The sequence below is a fragment of the Mytilus edulis genome, chromosome 5 (genome assembly GCF_963676685.1).
Source record: "Mytilus edulis chromosome 5, xbMytEdul2.2, whole genome shotgun sequence".
Classification (NCBI taxonomy): Eukaryota; Metazoa; Mollusca; class Bivalvia; order Mytilida; family Mytilidae; genus Mytilus; species Mytilus edulis.
In genome coordinates, this window is record NC_092348.1 from 66369777 (window position 1) to 66386504 (window position 16728).

The window sequence follows — 16728 nt, forward strand, 5'->3', positions numbered from 1 at the left end:
CTCACTACGCTTCTACCACGACCCGATTTCGCCACGACTGCACAACGATTGTTTTGAACATGTTCAAAGTAGGTATAGCATCAAGATCATGAAGAACTCAACACGACCGTACCATGACCTTTCCCTGTGCTCTACCTGTATGCAAAACGATTGTCAAAATATGCATTTTTTTCAGAGATCGTAGTGCGATCGAGGCCTAGTGGGACGGGGTATAAAGGATTGATAAGTTTACCCAGTACGTATTTTAATTCCCGGGCTCATCGGAAAATGAAGGATGTTTGCGATATAACATTTAAAATAAGCAAAAACGAGCAGACCAAATCGTTGTATCTATGTAAGAATTAATTGAAAGTTTATTTTGTGTATTTTGAAGTTACGAAATTCCTGACTTATTAACTTACTAGTAATACATAATGTTTTACAATCATTGAAATCCAAAACGTCACTTAAGACACGAGCATAGCGAACGAGTTGGGTGTATTATCGGTTACATGGTGTGTCACTGACCTTAATTTTACGATATAAATGAGGTAAGTAAATTCCTATATTGAATTTGCTGACCTCATATATATCGTATTAGGTTATTAACACGTAACGAATTGATCTGGCCGACTATCTTTACATGTGGTATTTAGACTAGCGGCCTATCAAAGTGATCAAGTTTTCAATACTTGGTATTGAGAACCTACTTTCATTTGTCTATACCAAAACAAATGCCAACAATAACAACTTGTTAGGCTAGCTTTAATTTGTTTTATGAATTTATTTCAATCGTTCATCACCCATTTCTTCGTCTATTGAAACCATTCAGATTTCTTTAAAAGAGAAGTATCTCCTTACTAACCCCATATGGTAGCTATAACCATATGCGGTAACTGACCCCATATTTTTTACACACCCTATATTAAATATACATATTCACCACATGTAGTCCTTTAACCAATCATATCCCCATAAATCTATAGGAGGAAAAATAAATATATGTATTTCGTGTACAAGTTGCGATTTTGTATAGGTAATAATTACATGTACACAAATTTTGTGTATGTTATAATTTGTACAATGTAAAAATACAAGTTATAACATGTACAAAAGTACCTTGTACATGATAAAACATGTACAAAATATTGCTTAAAAATGGGTTTAACTTGTACAAAATTTGAAAATGAAAATATGTGTCTATATTATAACACATGTCATTAACCTCAATAATATTTTTTTTTAAATCCTCTGCAAACGTGTTTTTCTTTTAAGCACAGTGTTCACAGAGTTTCAGAAAGCTTCACGTCTTATGTTGGCATAGTGCGTTTTCAGGTCCTTGTATGTTAAATGCAGCCCACCATGGCCTTCAGCAGTGTGACTGTTTTAATAATAGCATACATTTCCTAAAGTAGACAATTAGTTTCACTGAAATTTCTAAGAACAATGCCCAAAATTTTTGAATTATACACCTCCCTCTCTTTTTGTTACATGCAAAACTGAAAGCATACTCTATATAAAAGCTGGAGAGAGAAAATGGTTTTAATGGCACCAAGTTTAGATTTAAATAGCTATGAAATTATTGAATCTGCTCTATTAATATTTTAGACCTAATGCATAAATGACGAGTATGCAAAACTAATGCAGCAATATTTTTTGGATGATTAAATAGATCATCGCATGAGTCGAACGTCATTTTTATGTACTACAGTACAGCGAAGTGACTGTGAAATTTTATCAAACTGCAAACATTTTTAAAGTATTCTATAATTTGAACAGAAATGTACCCTTGATAAGAATCCAGTATTTTGAAAAGGTACTTTTAACATACTGAAATGTACCTTTCATAAGATATTATGTTTTCTAGGATTCCAGCTGTCAATATCTCATACTGCTTCAGAAAGGTTCATTCTTTGTCAGTAGTTGTACCTCCATCTTTTGCTTGCTTAACACTCCTTATCAAAATTTCTATCCTCTCTTTTAAAAACAGGATTATTTTGGCAGAAGAATAATTTTTTGTTCCCTCGACATGCCAACGATTTCATTGTAAAATATATACTGGCTATGCACTTGCATAATAGAAACATATTTTTATTTTCCAATTTTGTACAAGTTAAACCAATTTTTAAGCAATATTTTGTACATGTGGCACTTTTGTACATGTTATAACTTGTATTTTTGTCTTGTACAAATTATAATTTGTACAAAACTTTTATACATGTTATAACCTGTAAAAAACGTTACTTGTACACAACATATACACCTTAAGAATTCAATAGTTACATGTATACATAGATTATTCTCTTTGAAATCAATAACGTCACCAAGACACGAACATAACTAACGTAAGACGTTGCAAAATCACCGTCCAAAAAAGAAAAAAATATCAAAAGTGAAATCATGCCTTTGTGTAGAATTTCTGGTTGTAATACTGAGATATCTAAATCTAGAGCCGGACAGTTATTGCTGTTAAGTTTTGATTTATTTGAAGAATTCTGTTGGGTCAAAAGTCAATATAAGAACTAAGTGAAGATTTCAATCCGATAGCTGTCTGCAAATAAGAGGTCACCCTACCTGAGCAATCTTTATCCGCCAAGTTCTTGCTTACTTTTTAAATACAAGTGCTTGTAGAAAAAAAAACCCCATATACATGTACACATTTAGCTGTTTACAAATAAGACAGGTCATAACACCATAAAATTGAAAATGGAAATGGGGAATGTGTCAAAGAGACAACAACCCAACCATAGAGCAAACAACAGCCGAAGGCCACGATCGGGTCTTCAATGCAGCGAGAAACTCCCACGCCCGGAGGAGTCCTAACTCGTGTCTCATCCCTTTTGCACATTTAAGAAAATAAAGTAAGTTTGAACTAAAGATCTTCAGCTGGCCGCTAAACAGATATGTTTAATAATTCTGTGATAATGGACGTCATACTAAACTCCGAATTATACACAAGAAACTAAAATTAAAAATCATACAAGACTTACAAAGGCCAGAGGCCCCTAACTTGGGACAGGCGCAAAATGCAGCTGGGTCAAACATGTTTTTGGGAACTCAACCCTCCCCTAGACCTCTAGCAAATGTAAAAAAAACAAACACACAACAATACACACAGTAAAACTCAGCTTAAGAGAGAACCGAGTCAGATGTCAGAATAGGTAACAAAAGAAATTAAACAAAATGACCATTATACATAAGTTAACAAAGGATTACTAGCAGTTACTGACATGCCAGCTCCAGACCTCAATTAAACTGATTGACACATTATGTCTTCCTCATATGAATACCAAGCACAATCCCTCCCGTTAGGGGTTTAGTATTATACAATCATAAATATATGAGAAGAACATAACCCGTATCATGTCAACAACTGGTTTTAGAATAAATCTGTTTAATTCCGATGCAAGGAACCTAAAGTGAATCAATATTAATGCCAACATATGCAATCTTTAATGACCTGACAACAGTATAGTAACTATTTCCATTCTTAATAAGTCTGTTTAAAGGTTTTGTTACCTTTTGAGGTAAATACTGACATTTTTGTTCTTTGTAAAGAATATTTCCACAACAGATTGGATGTGAAATACCTGAACGTATAAGATGTCTGCATGTTGAGTTATATTTAGGAATGATGTCCTTGTACCGATGATAAAATTGAGTAAATGTTTTGACTAGTTTGTGATATCAAAAACCCTGGTGTAATAATTTTTCAGTAATACATAAATTTCTCTCGCTAAATTCTAATACGTTGTTACATACACGAGCGAGTCGTACAAGTTGAGATATGTAAACACCATAAGATGGTGACAAGGGAACGCCAACATCTAAAAATGAATAATTAACGATAGGAACTGAAAAATTATCTCTCTTAGCATGCTTACTTCTATAATTCACGTGCTTGTAGAAATACACCATACACACATTTGAATTCTTCTGATTAACTTGTTCGAAGATCTAACACATCCGTCCGACACGGGATGTGGGCACAACGCCAACGACATTTGCTTGTATTTTTCGAATATCATGCATAGGCTGATCCAGGGGTGGAGGCTGATGGCCCGGCCCGCCTTTTCGTGAGAAAAATGTAGTTGATTATATAGGGAAACACTGAAGCATGACTGGAGCCGCCTCCCCTTTATGAAAAGTTCTGGATCCGCCATTGAATTATGTCAGCTGAAAGCGGCTGTGAAATTATTGTGCGTTATTTTTTTAAGCCATTGTTAAATATGAGTAGTCATTTCGAGTAAGAATTTTGACATTATGTGATATTTGGAACAAGTTGCTGTCTTTAAAAAAAGGAAAAGCAAAACGTGAACTTAATACCGCTGACTGATAACCCCAAAGATTGTTGCTGAATTTGTGTTTGCTTTTGAATTGAAAGTATAGTGTGTACATTCTTGCAGTTGACAGCAAGTGAACATTTTTTTTTATCAGGAAATCTTTAAAATTTTAGATGTTTTATGAGACCAAAATAAGTCTCTATATAAGAGGTCCATATGAAACTGGTGTGATACTCTAAAAAAAAAGATATACAATCCAAAGTGATAAAGTCGAGCTTTAAAATGTATATTCAGATAGTAACTGTATAAATAAAGGCAACAGTAGTATACCGCTGTTCAAACTCACAAATCCATGGACAAAAAACAAAATCGGGGTAACAAACTAAAAATGAGGGAAACGCATAAATATAAGAGGAGAACAACGACACAACACTACAATGTAACACACACAGAAACGGACCAAGCATCAGACAAAATCCCACGAGAATAACAAATATACACATTATTCACAACTATTCAACATTGCTTTCTACTGCAAGGATGTACAATAGAGCGATTGAGTAGGGTTTATGAGAAGTACATACACGTTATAATTTTTAATCTTACCTTCTACACACAACAAGCAATATAACGCTATTTTTGAAGGACCTGCAAATGTATTAGAACTTAATCTGGTTTTTTTTTTAAAGTTTTACATAGTACTTGTAATTTCAGATTGTTAGGGTAAAACCTAGCATGGCTTCCATGACCAGAATGGACGACCAGGAAACAAAACTAGGAGGGAAATGGGTTACAATGGATCAACCACCGTTACTTAAACTTTTACAGAATATTCTAAGAGAGTACCCAAAAGATGCTCAAATATTTCACGTAAGCTAAATCTTTAAAGAAGTTATTCATTTTTATGTCTTCATAATTCTGTACAACCATTTATTTCATATTATTTGTCATTTAGCTTTCGGAATAATTTCAGGAATGCAAAACCAAAAGATATCAAGACAATCTATCCTTTTGCATGGAATTCGAAAGTTTCCTTTGTTAACCTTTTTATGGAAGCAAAGATTTACCACTGATTGTGGTAGCTCGTGTTTTCAAAAGAATCTACGATAATTAAATTTCAGGGACAAACTAATTTCTTTTTATTTCTTTTAAAATGCATCACTTAAAGCAACACCATTTGAGATTAAACACAATTACTATACTCCTGGGTGAAGGGGGCTCATTTCTGTATTCTTAAGTTTTTTAGACAATGTTTTAAGATTATTCTCTATAAAAGAGAAGCGAAAGGTACACAAGGGATATTCAAACTCATATAAAAAAAATGTTGTGTGTCATGCATGGATGGATACTCCATAATCTTTTGTTTTCCTATTATGACAACATTGACAACGCAAGGGCAAAACAAAATCAATTTAAATTTATTTTTGATTTAATTTTAATCTATTTTCTACGATGAATCATTTTTCGTATTAAAGAACCCCATTATTCTTCATTGTTTTGCCTAGATTTTACTATTGATTTTGATTGGCATGTTATTTTTCTATTCTGTTAACCTGTTTTCAGGAACTAGTGCAGAATGCAGAAGATGCGGAAGCCACAGTGATGAAGATTTTGTTTATACCAGAAACATCTACTTCATCTCCGCCTGAATTCGAAAAATATTTTCAGGTACTTTAGTTTGTTTTAAAGATATTATATGCATGTATCTGATTTTTTTTTATAAGACTTATGCTTGACCTACAGGTAGTTTCCGACACAACCACAGTTTGATTTTTTTTGATGTAGTTCAATGCAAATTCAAAATATGTTACGAATCATGTATATATGGTGTTTGAAATACCTAGGTCCCGATGAAATCAAGCATTTATTTTTCATAACATTTATTTCAATGTAAATACAAAATTCCAAGTTAAAAACTTAAGAATAACGCTTTGATTCACTGATATTTGAATGATATCAGAATTTTCGTATTATTTAAGAGAGAAATTCCTTCATATCACACTAAAAGAAAGGAAATAGATGTATGCTGTCCGCAAAATGAGCTTTACTTCGATAGAGCATTTTTAAAGTGATTAAAAAAAAAAGGTTCGTATCGACTACTGAACGTCTATCACATTATTGAATTCTAAAGTGTTCCATCATGGTCGACCATCTTTTTAACCCATTCGGCTGGCAAGTTTAAGGTTCTTTAATATTGTTTTTTTTTTAACTTTTTATACACCTTACTTTTCAGTCTCCAGGAGTATGTGTTTACAATGATGCCCTTTTCAATGAAGTTGATTGGACAAATATAAGATCAGTGTGTAAAAGTCACAAGGAGACAGAGGAAAACAAAATAGGAAAATATGGACAAGGATTCAAATCCATTTTTCATCTGACAGGTACATTTTACACAAATCTATGTTTCTTTTAAAAATAAAGATATAAAAGTTCCTTTTTTTATTTAACAGATACGTCTATCCATTTTTCATCAGACAGGTGTACAGTACATTATTTCAGTTAAATCACTTTCTTAACAGATTAAGCAAACTAAGTTAAGTGAGAAAACAAAACAAGTTTTGTATCCATTATCACTGAACTAGTGCACATTTTATTTGCTTAGAGGACAGCTGAAGCACGGTGTGGGATTTTCTAGCTGTGTTGAAGATACATTGGTGGCCTAGCTTCGGTCGTTTTCTGCTCTTTGGTCGGGATGTTGTCTCTTTGACACTTTCCCCCATTTTGATTTTCTATTCTCAATATAAAGATTGAAACAAGTCTTAGTTAAATTTGATATACTAATAAAAAGTAAAATGACAAAAATACCGAACTTCGAGGAAAATTCAAAACGAAGAGTTCCCAATCAAATTGCAAAATCAAAACCTCAAACAAATCAAACAAATTAATGGATAACAACGACCATATTTCTGACTTGTACAGGCATTTTCTATGTCGAAAATGGAGGAATAAATCTGGTTTGATAACTAGCTTAACCTCTTACGTGTACATGTATGAGAGTCGAATAAAAAATCCATTATACTGACAAGATAAGGTGTTAACATTACAAACATACATAATAGGGGAAAATGTCTAAATTAGGGGTACATCATTGTGTTATTACTACATATAAATGTTTAGAAAATGTCAAAACTTTGAATATTTCATATCTATACAACACTTACTTGGCATTTCCTGAAAATATAATTTAAAAAAAACGGTACAATATTTTTATGTAACAACTCATATAACCTATTCCAGGCGACTGATTATAATATGTTATTCTTGACTTATATTCATACCATAGAGTAGAATGCTTTTTTGTGAACATTTTTATTTCGATATTATTTTTTTTATAGACCACCCTCTAATAGTAAGCGGAGGTAGAGTTCTGTTGATAGATCCATTTCGACATCATTCATGTGGCTACTTCGAACTAAAGAACCTTTTCTCTACTATATTAACTTCAACACACATTAAGTCATGTTTTGAATTGTTCGGATTGACAGAAGAGACTATACAAAACAATTTTTATGATGGAACTTTGTTTTGGTTTCCATTTCGCAAGCTAGAAAGTGAATTGTCGAAAAATATTTTTTCAGAAAGTAAAATAGAACAACTGTTAAACAATTTTGCAGATGATGCGTCGATTGTTTTGCTTTTCCTTAATAATCTACATAAAATACAAATGTACAATCACAAGGACCCCACTAAGTTATATTTTCAAGTTGAACGAACACAGATTTTATCACAAACAAACTTTCCAGAAAATACCATTCCTTTGGAAAATACTTCAGATGAGTGTCTAATCAGGGAAATTGATATTAAGTTAACAACAGCAGAAACCCCTAGTCAGACAAATAAATGGTTGATTGTTAATCAGACCGATAGGACGTCTAATAATCAAAGAGACGAATTTGATATAGGACCACACTGTAAACCAAACATAACTTTAGCATATCATTATACAAGCAGCGAAGATAAACCTATGATTGGTGGTCGAATTTTCAATTACCTACCTTTGCCGGAAACATGCATCACTGGGTTTCCCGTATGTGTACAAGGACCGTTTGCCATCAGTCAGAATAGACGCGAGCTGAAACTTCCTGACAAACGTTCAACAGATAGATTTGTACTATGGAACGAAAAACTTTTTCAACTCATACCGAGTACATACAAATTATTAGTCAATTATCTAATATCCACCAGTGATAGAAATGGTAATTCTGAACAGTTAGTTTCCACTGTTTACAACTGTATTCCAGACATTGATAAAGTAGAGACATTCTGGAAACCATATACAGAATCTGTTTATGAAGAGCTTTTGACCTTGCCCATTTTCTTCACAGAACTTACAGATAACCATTGGGTCACCAAAGAGGTAGCATTAAATCCACCAACAAATAATGCAGTAGTTAAAACTCGAGTCACAACATATTTACTTGATCACAAACAACCTGTTATCAAAATAGGAGGAAACATTCCATCAATATTAGACCGTTCAGAAATAACAATGATTACTCCTGCCTTCATGGTAACTTTACTGAAAAATGCAGTTCTTCCTGAAGCATATGCTGAAGAGATGAGAATATGCCTACTTGAATACATTTTGCAGGACCCCACCTTAGACATTGATGGCATAGAACTTATTCCTGTAGAGAATGGAGATTACGTGTGTTTTCGTCGTCCATATGAGAATGATGAAGAACCCGAAGAAAAGCTTTTGATATTATCAGCTGATCAGCGAAGAGTATTCCCTGGACTTGAGCACAGAATTGTCAAGACTGATGGTCTTTCCAAACCAGCCTATCAAAGTTTAAAAGAAATTGCAGCTAGTGGTAAATATGAAAAATGTAGTAGATAACCATGAAAAATTATCAAATTAAAACGTACAGTATTGGTATTAAAAATATTTAAGTAGTTTTCAAAAGTCAGGAACCTGGTCCTTTTTTAATTTATCACATCTTACCTTGGGAATTTGGCATTGCTTATATTCGCTAGACATTTTTATTGGTGTATAAAGTTTAATGATTGAACTCGTGTAGGACAAATCAACGTTTTTTTACAAAAATGTCTATACGCTAATAATATTTTATCATTTGTTTCAGAAAAATATCAACTATGTTGTTTACATTTGGATGATCTGCCCATGTTGTTACAGTCAGTAATAAAGCAACAATGCTATCCTTTTGACACAGACGGAGTAGCTGAGATCATTGAAGAGTCTCCACTGACCATAAACTGGATAACACAAGTATGGAAATTGATAAATTCGTTTGATCCACATGATTTGAAACCATTTGAAGATATCCACTTGATACCAAGAAGAAAACCAGAATCAAACAACTTTCAAACTATTGCACATTTACTTACTATGAACAGATCATATTTGTTTTCAAGTTACGAAGGATGTCCTAACATTGCTAGCAATATACAGACTATACTAGAGTCTGTGGGAGTAGAGGTGATACCATACCCATGCGATGTACTTCAACCATGCAAACATATTCTTATAGGAAATTATATAAAGATTCCAACTTTTGATTCGTTAATTCAGTTGTGCAAGAACGATAAAGATCTTCAAAACAGGATTCAAAGAATTCTTGGGTTTAAACGCACTTTGGACTTACCAAATTCAGAAGTTACTAGTGCCACTTCATTTGGGCAGAAGGAAGACCTGACAACACGGATAAAAGGGATACTTCGTGACCACCCAATTGATCATTCATTTCTAAATGAACTTTTACAAAATGCCGATGACGCAGGAGCAACCGAAGTACATTTTGTGTACGATAAGCGACAACACAGTAAAGGCAACGACGGGATATTTGATGAAAGATGGGAACCACTTTTAGGACCCGCACTTTGTGTGTTCAACAATGCTTGTTTCACAGAAACAGATATTAAAGGAATACAAGAATTAGGAATTGGCGGAAAATGTGGAGACAAATCAAAGGCTGGACAATTTGGGTTCGGGTTTAACGCCGTTTACCATATAACTGATGTTCCATCCTTTATTACAAAAGGAACAGATTCCCTAGGAGGAGGGGTTTTCTGTGCTTTTGATCCCCATTGCAAATATGCTCCATATGCACATTATGACCAACCTGGAATGAGAATGAACTTGGATGAACTCATAGACAAGTATTCATCGGTTTATCGTTCTCATATCGGCGACGTATTGACGTCAGATACTGGTACATGGTTCCGGTTTCCTCTTAGAAATCATTCTATGATGACATCATCAGAACTGCTGATTACCGAAAATTCAGATCCTGAAACAGAAACGTTACAGTTGATTGAATGTATGAAAGAAAATATAGTAGATAGCCTAATTTTTCTAATGAATGTAAACTGCATTAAAATTTCACAAATAAACGAAAATACTGACAACTTGGAATTGATCAAGAAAGCTGAAGTAGATCTCACAAAGTCAGATGCTAATACAAGAACCAGATTTCAGGATTCGGTAGGAAGAAATGTACAACTTCTCAATTCTTCATCCACTTATCAGTGTAGTGAGCTTGAAGAATATCGATATCAAATGACAATAAACGAGGAAAATCAACATTACAAGACATACTTAATTGTTCAAGCTATTGGCCTTCAAAATATTGACCAAACAACACGAGATGTTGTAAACGACATTAAACGTCTGCCAGTTGGAGGTGTCGCTGTTCTTGCAGAATCGTCCGAAAACACCACAGACGACAAACGACCAAAAACCAAATACAGGGTGTTTAGTACGCTACCACTTCCATCCACAACGGGTCTCACTGTTCATATCAATGGCCATTTTGAGCTTGATTCTTCTAGAAAACAACTATTTGAATCTAGTCACTCAAAAAAAGAAAACGATAACAGATACCAATGGAATACAATTCTATTAAAACAAAACGTGTCTCATGCTTATGTGAGTTGCATAGAAGAATTTAAGTCATTTTTATTTCACGAGGACAATAAGTTTAACCAATTAGAAACTTTTTTGGCTCACTTTCCTCTTGATAATACCCAACACAGGTATTGGCAAGCATTGTTATTCTATTTCTATCAAAGTATAAAGACACGAAGAGCAAGTTTATTCCCTGTAAGTCCTGAATACACTTCACTCTTTGTTCAAGATACACAAGGATCGTCCAAACATATAAACATTAAATGGGTATATGAAGGAGAGTCACATGATGTATTCTTTGACGATTTGGATTCTCAAATTACCGGTAGTGACTGGCGAGATAGTGCAACTAATGACACAGTGCAAGAAAAGGCAGGACAATTACGACAGTTCTTTGTCAACATGGGCATGAAACTAGTATGTGGTTCCAAAGATTTAGGAAAAAGCTTTTCAAAAACATGTGAAAACCACAATGGTAGAAAGAGACACAATGTTTACTCTTCTTTATCAACGTCTGACTTTGCATGTGTTTGTAAAGAAAACGTCTCACCTAAATCTGTAAGTGTGTTCATGAAAAAGAAATTCAACACACTTTTTAGTATTGAACGGGAAACAAAAGTTAACGTCATACCAGTTGATGATTTAGAACTTTGCTTGGACTACCTTCTGAAGGCTATTAATTGGAAAGATATCGTAGGTCTTCCGCTTTTGATGACAGGTGATGGTTTAATTCATCCAATACAACTCAGGAATGAATTCTTTTTATCTGAATTTGAAGACCTGTTGACTGGTATGGAGGGATGCTTTGTTCATAGAAGCTTGGTGCAATCTCTTACAAAATACACAAAGGAATGTAAATCTTCTGATTTATTTAAAAAATTAGATTTAAAGAATTTTGCTACACTTTTAGATAGATCTCAAGACAAGGTCAGACTCAAAAGCGGAAGTATTATTGATTGGAATCAAAAGAAAACTCCAGTTACAGAAAAATGGATAGACGAATTTTGGATATTACTTAAGTCCTTACAAGACAATGATAATGATTTGATTATTCCACAATCGTTACACAATTGGTGCTTAATTCCAGCTCTCTTTGGAACACAAAACATTCTTGTTCCAATTGGAAAGGGACACTGTGTAGTGGATGGGAGAACATTCAAGGGTGACAAGAGATTTGCAATGATAATTGAAAAATTGAAAATTCCAAAATCTCTAATAAAACGTGATTTGAAAGGAAACTTGTCGTTACTTGCTACTTACTCAGATGCAAATAAGACATTTGACTGTTTGACGTACTGGATTCCTAAACATAGAATTGAGTTGACCTGTCATGAATGTGCAGTTATCCTTGGTTATTTCAGTCAAAATATTGACAACATCTCCCAGGACCGCCTCAGAGACATGAGAAAATTCTGTATTTTTGAAAACATAGATGGAATAATAGAGTCCTTAGTTTATTCAAACATTGTTGCAACCACAGTCGATTCTAGAATGCCTATAAGCGGATTACAGAATTTGTTGAACTCCATGAACATGACAGTCCTTAAATACAACCCCAATTGTGATAGACTATATAAAGCTATGAATTGTTGGGTCCCATCGGACAATGCAATGGTTCCTCCAATTGTACATCTGTATGCTACGTGGATTTTACCAAACATTCACTTGCTTAACACATCTGATCGTATGGTCCATTTGACATATATACGAGAACACTTAATGCGTGACATTAGAATTAAAGAAAAACTGAAGGAAGCGAAATTTATTTCCAAGAATAATGAAAAGAAAAAGGCCTCTGCATTCTTTAGCAGAAAGAAACAACTGTTCCAAGAAATGTGTGACGAGTCGGAATTCCCAACAACACCTTTCGATGAACCTATTTGGCATGAATTACTTAAAGAAGCAGGAATGAAAACGAAGAAATCTAAAGAAATTTTAATCGACTTTGCCAAAAGAATAACCAAAATATCTGGAACCAAAATGTGTTATAAGCAAAAAACGATGAAGTCCAAAATACTGGTTGAAAAAATATTTAATTTCGTAAAGAAGAAACACAGAAGTACTAACATTCGGGGTTTTATATCAGAAATAAGAACAATAGCCTTCATTTTCCCTCAGGAAATAGGCGACGAGTTTACATCAATACACGCAGGAATATCCGGAGATACATTAATGCGATTTCAGGGTTCACTGTCGGCCAACCGATTTCATATTGTATGGACCGTTGAGCCAACTTTACCAACCTATGCTATGGATGACGAATTAATGAATAGACTGCATGTTGAACTAAGGCCATCTGAAGAAAGTGTTTTAAAACATACAGAAAATGTATGTGCTTCTCTCAGTCTTTCATTGAAGGACAATCAAAATGTTTTTGTGGAAAGTATAATGGAAGAAATATATAAGTATTTCAATACAATATCTCAGTCTGAGTTTGAGGTCGGACTGCTCAGAAAATTGTCAAGTATACCACTTGTCCATGTAAAGAAACACAAAACATTCGTTAGAGCTGAAAACATCGTGAAAAATTTATCAAGTGGAAGTGAAATAGTTCCTTATCTTATTCAAGCACCAGAGGAATATGCACCATTCTATAAATTATTTCGTTTTCTCGGAATGACAGATACACCAACAATTAAAGCATACGCTAAAGTATTGTCGAATTTTTATAAGGACTTTGGTAAAGGAAGATTAAATATCGAGCAAATTGAACAGGTGGAGAAAGCGATCAAAGGTCTTGTTCAGATGCTTCAAACAACAATGGTTGATGAAAGTCAGATAGATGTCGATGAAAGTCAGACTGAAAGCGATGAAAGTCAGACTGAAAGCGATGAAAGTCGGAATGATAGCGATGAAAGGCAGACTGAAAGCGATGAAAGTCGGATTGATTTCGATGAAAGTCAGACTGATATCGATGAAAAGCAGATTGATTTCGATGATCTGATTTTAATGACAACGGATTATCGTTTGGTTCCATCTTCAGAGATATTTCTGGAAACAAGAGATGACGAAAGACAAAGGATAATGAAGAACGGAACTCTCAACCTGTCGGCAGACTTAACAATATTTTCTCTCAGTAAAAGTCAGATAGAGGAAATATTTATGAAACTTCCAAAAAAGTTGCGACCTATTTTTGCAAATACTTCCATTTATGAAGAAGTTATTTCCACTGATGAATTATTCCTGAATAGCGATATTGCAGATAAGCTAAAGGATTATTTAACCAGCGACCACTTTTTAAAAGGAATTTTGCGTCTTGCAAAGTACAACGCTTCGTCCAGAAATAGGCAAATAGAAGAAAGTTCACTTCTAGACATCGAATCAAATTTGAAAACAATTCAAATCTGCACTGTAAAACAATTGCAAACTATATTAACTCTGAACACTAGAAGGTTAAATGAAACGGAAGTTTCAAAACGGTGTTACCTAGATAAGAAAAAGAATATTCTGTATTTTACATCTTTTGATGTAGAAGCAGTCAAGTGGCTTTCATTATATGATTTGGAGTTAGCCTCTGCAATTGAACCGCTATGGAATGGAAACATTGAAAAAGATCAAATTTTGAAAATATTATCAAAAATTGACCTCAGTCCATTGGAATTTTCAAAACGCCTGGACGATATCGGTATACCACCAATGGAAGAAACTGGAATTATTTCGTTTGTTCCTCTTCCAGGCTCACTTGTTCCAAAAGATCTTGCTGAATATTTAGTTCCACTGGAGTATATAGTACAACTGAAGAGTTTTGTAGTTTATAGCGATTGGGAAAATGCACAGCGCTATAAATACGGAGTAGTTTTAGATGTTATCTTATCAGACGAACAAAATGCGGAATATATTCTTAATGTTGGTAGTTCCTCACCTAGAAATATGCTTATGTCAGAACTATTGATGATAAAAGAAATATCAGAAATAAACTCTAAAACTTTTCATTTGAATGACGACGAATGCAGTCATAGAAGCGATTTGACTTTAAGTGCTGCTATGAGGTTTAGAATGAACCAACAGCCAAATCCACAGCCTGATGAAGGGAAACGTTGGCTTCAACAAGCAAAATACGACTTGGAAGTAGCAAAGTTGACGAAAAAAACGATTGACAAGGAGCTGTCCAAAGGCTACAACTGGATATGTATTATTTGTCAGCAGGTACTATTTTTTTAAAGTAGGGTTTCCCCATAGCCTAAAAACGTGATTCTTGGATATTTTTTTTAGGTCAAATTTTAAAAGCCAAATTCATTCATTAAACATTCGAAGACCTTCAAAAACCAAAACAGCCTTAATATGACACACAAACTCGTACAAGTGTCTTATGGCAGTTCCAACCTAAGCTTAAGGAAAAACCCTCAATTTTATGAACAAGGTTTTAATTTGAATCCAGGACAAGTTCTCCAATCAAATTTCAGTCTCAAAGTTTCAATAAGTTTGTTAACAACTATTTTATATGCAGTGAATTGTACAAACACTTTTAAACCTAATTCTTTATATGATTTTTATGGTTTAAAGCTTACCCCATGGATCATACGTCTTTTTCTTTAGATTATCGAATCGCATCTGTGGTCGTGTGGTTGTGTGCTAGTCTGGAGTTCAAAAGATCACGTGTACTATTCTAAATTCTGTACTTTTCTGTATCATTTAAATCACGTTTTTTTCTTTTGATTCCGTAATTGTTTTCATTTTTATTTTCCATTGAACAGAAGAATGCTTACAACTGCTCTAAGACAATCATCTTTTTACAGGCAGCAGAAAAGGCAATAAAGGGAGCAATGTATACCATAAATGCTGATGAGGTTCAACGTGTCCATAGTCTGACAGCGCATATACCAGAAGGAGATACAGAATTACTTCCTATAGCTTGTCAACTTCAAAACACAATTGGAAGCATTGAGAAGATGAGATATCCTATTTATCGTGCTTTACCAGCAGATTTATATGAAAAGGAGGATGCACTGGAAGCATTACAAGTTACCGAACAAATAATCAATGAGGTGCAAGAAAAATACATTAACAGTCTTTGAGCTGTAAATCAAATGTTTACCGTCGACTCTGATAACAATGTTTTGTCTGGGTAACAATATGCCTTTTAGCTTTGTGTTATCTATATTATATTGTACATGTGTGTCTCATATTTGAATGTTGTACAATTGCTTTCTTTTGATGAGGAAAATAATTATGTGGTTTTATTGACTTATGAAAAACTGATATTCACTGAGGCCAACGGCCGAAGTGAATATCAGTTTTTCGAAAGTCAATTAAACCAAATATTTACCAAAACAAAAGAGACACTTATTGTTTTATTCCATATTCCGAGAAAAATGAATGTAATGGAAAATATTTACAAAACCAATTGTACATCAAACATTTTTTACCAAAATTGTACACGTGAAAGTCATTTTTATCAAAGATACTTGTTAGTGAGAAATAATTTTGAAGATTCTTTCCTCTTAAACAAGAATAATGTGAATACTTTTATTGTCTTTTTGTTGTTGTATTTTTTAATTTTCTTCATACAATATGTGTTTCTTTCTTTTTTCTTTCTTTTTAGTTTTAATGAGGTTTTTTGTTTAATTGTTTATTTCTTTTTGATTGTTATATATATAC

General features: G+C 33.7%; 1 protein-coding gene across 1 annotated transcript; it reads left to right on the forward strand.

The window, feature by feature from the left end:
• Positions 1-4981: 4981 nt before the first annotated feature.
• LOC139524261 (sacsin-like) lies at positions 4982-16268 on the forward strand. Its single transcript, XM_071318989.1, has 6 exons — positions 4982-5132; positions 5826-5930; positions 6496-6643; positions 7598-9076; positions 9347-15276; positions 15867-16268. Exons 1-6 carry the CDS (start codon positions 4998-5000, stop codon positions 16143-16145), a joined length of 8076 nt encoding a protein of 2691 aa, XP_071175090.1. The 5' UTR covers positions 4982-4997; the 3' UTR covers positions 16146-16268.
• The last annotated feature ends 460 nt before the right edge of the window (positions 16269-16728 follow it).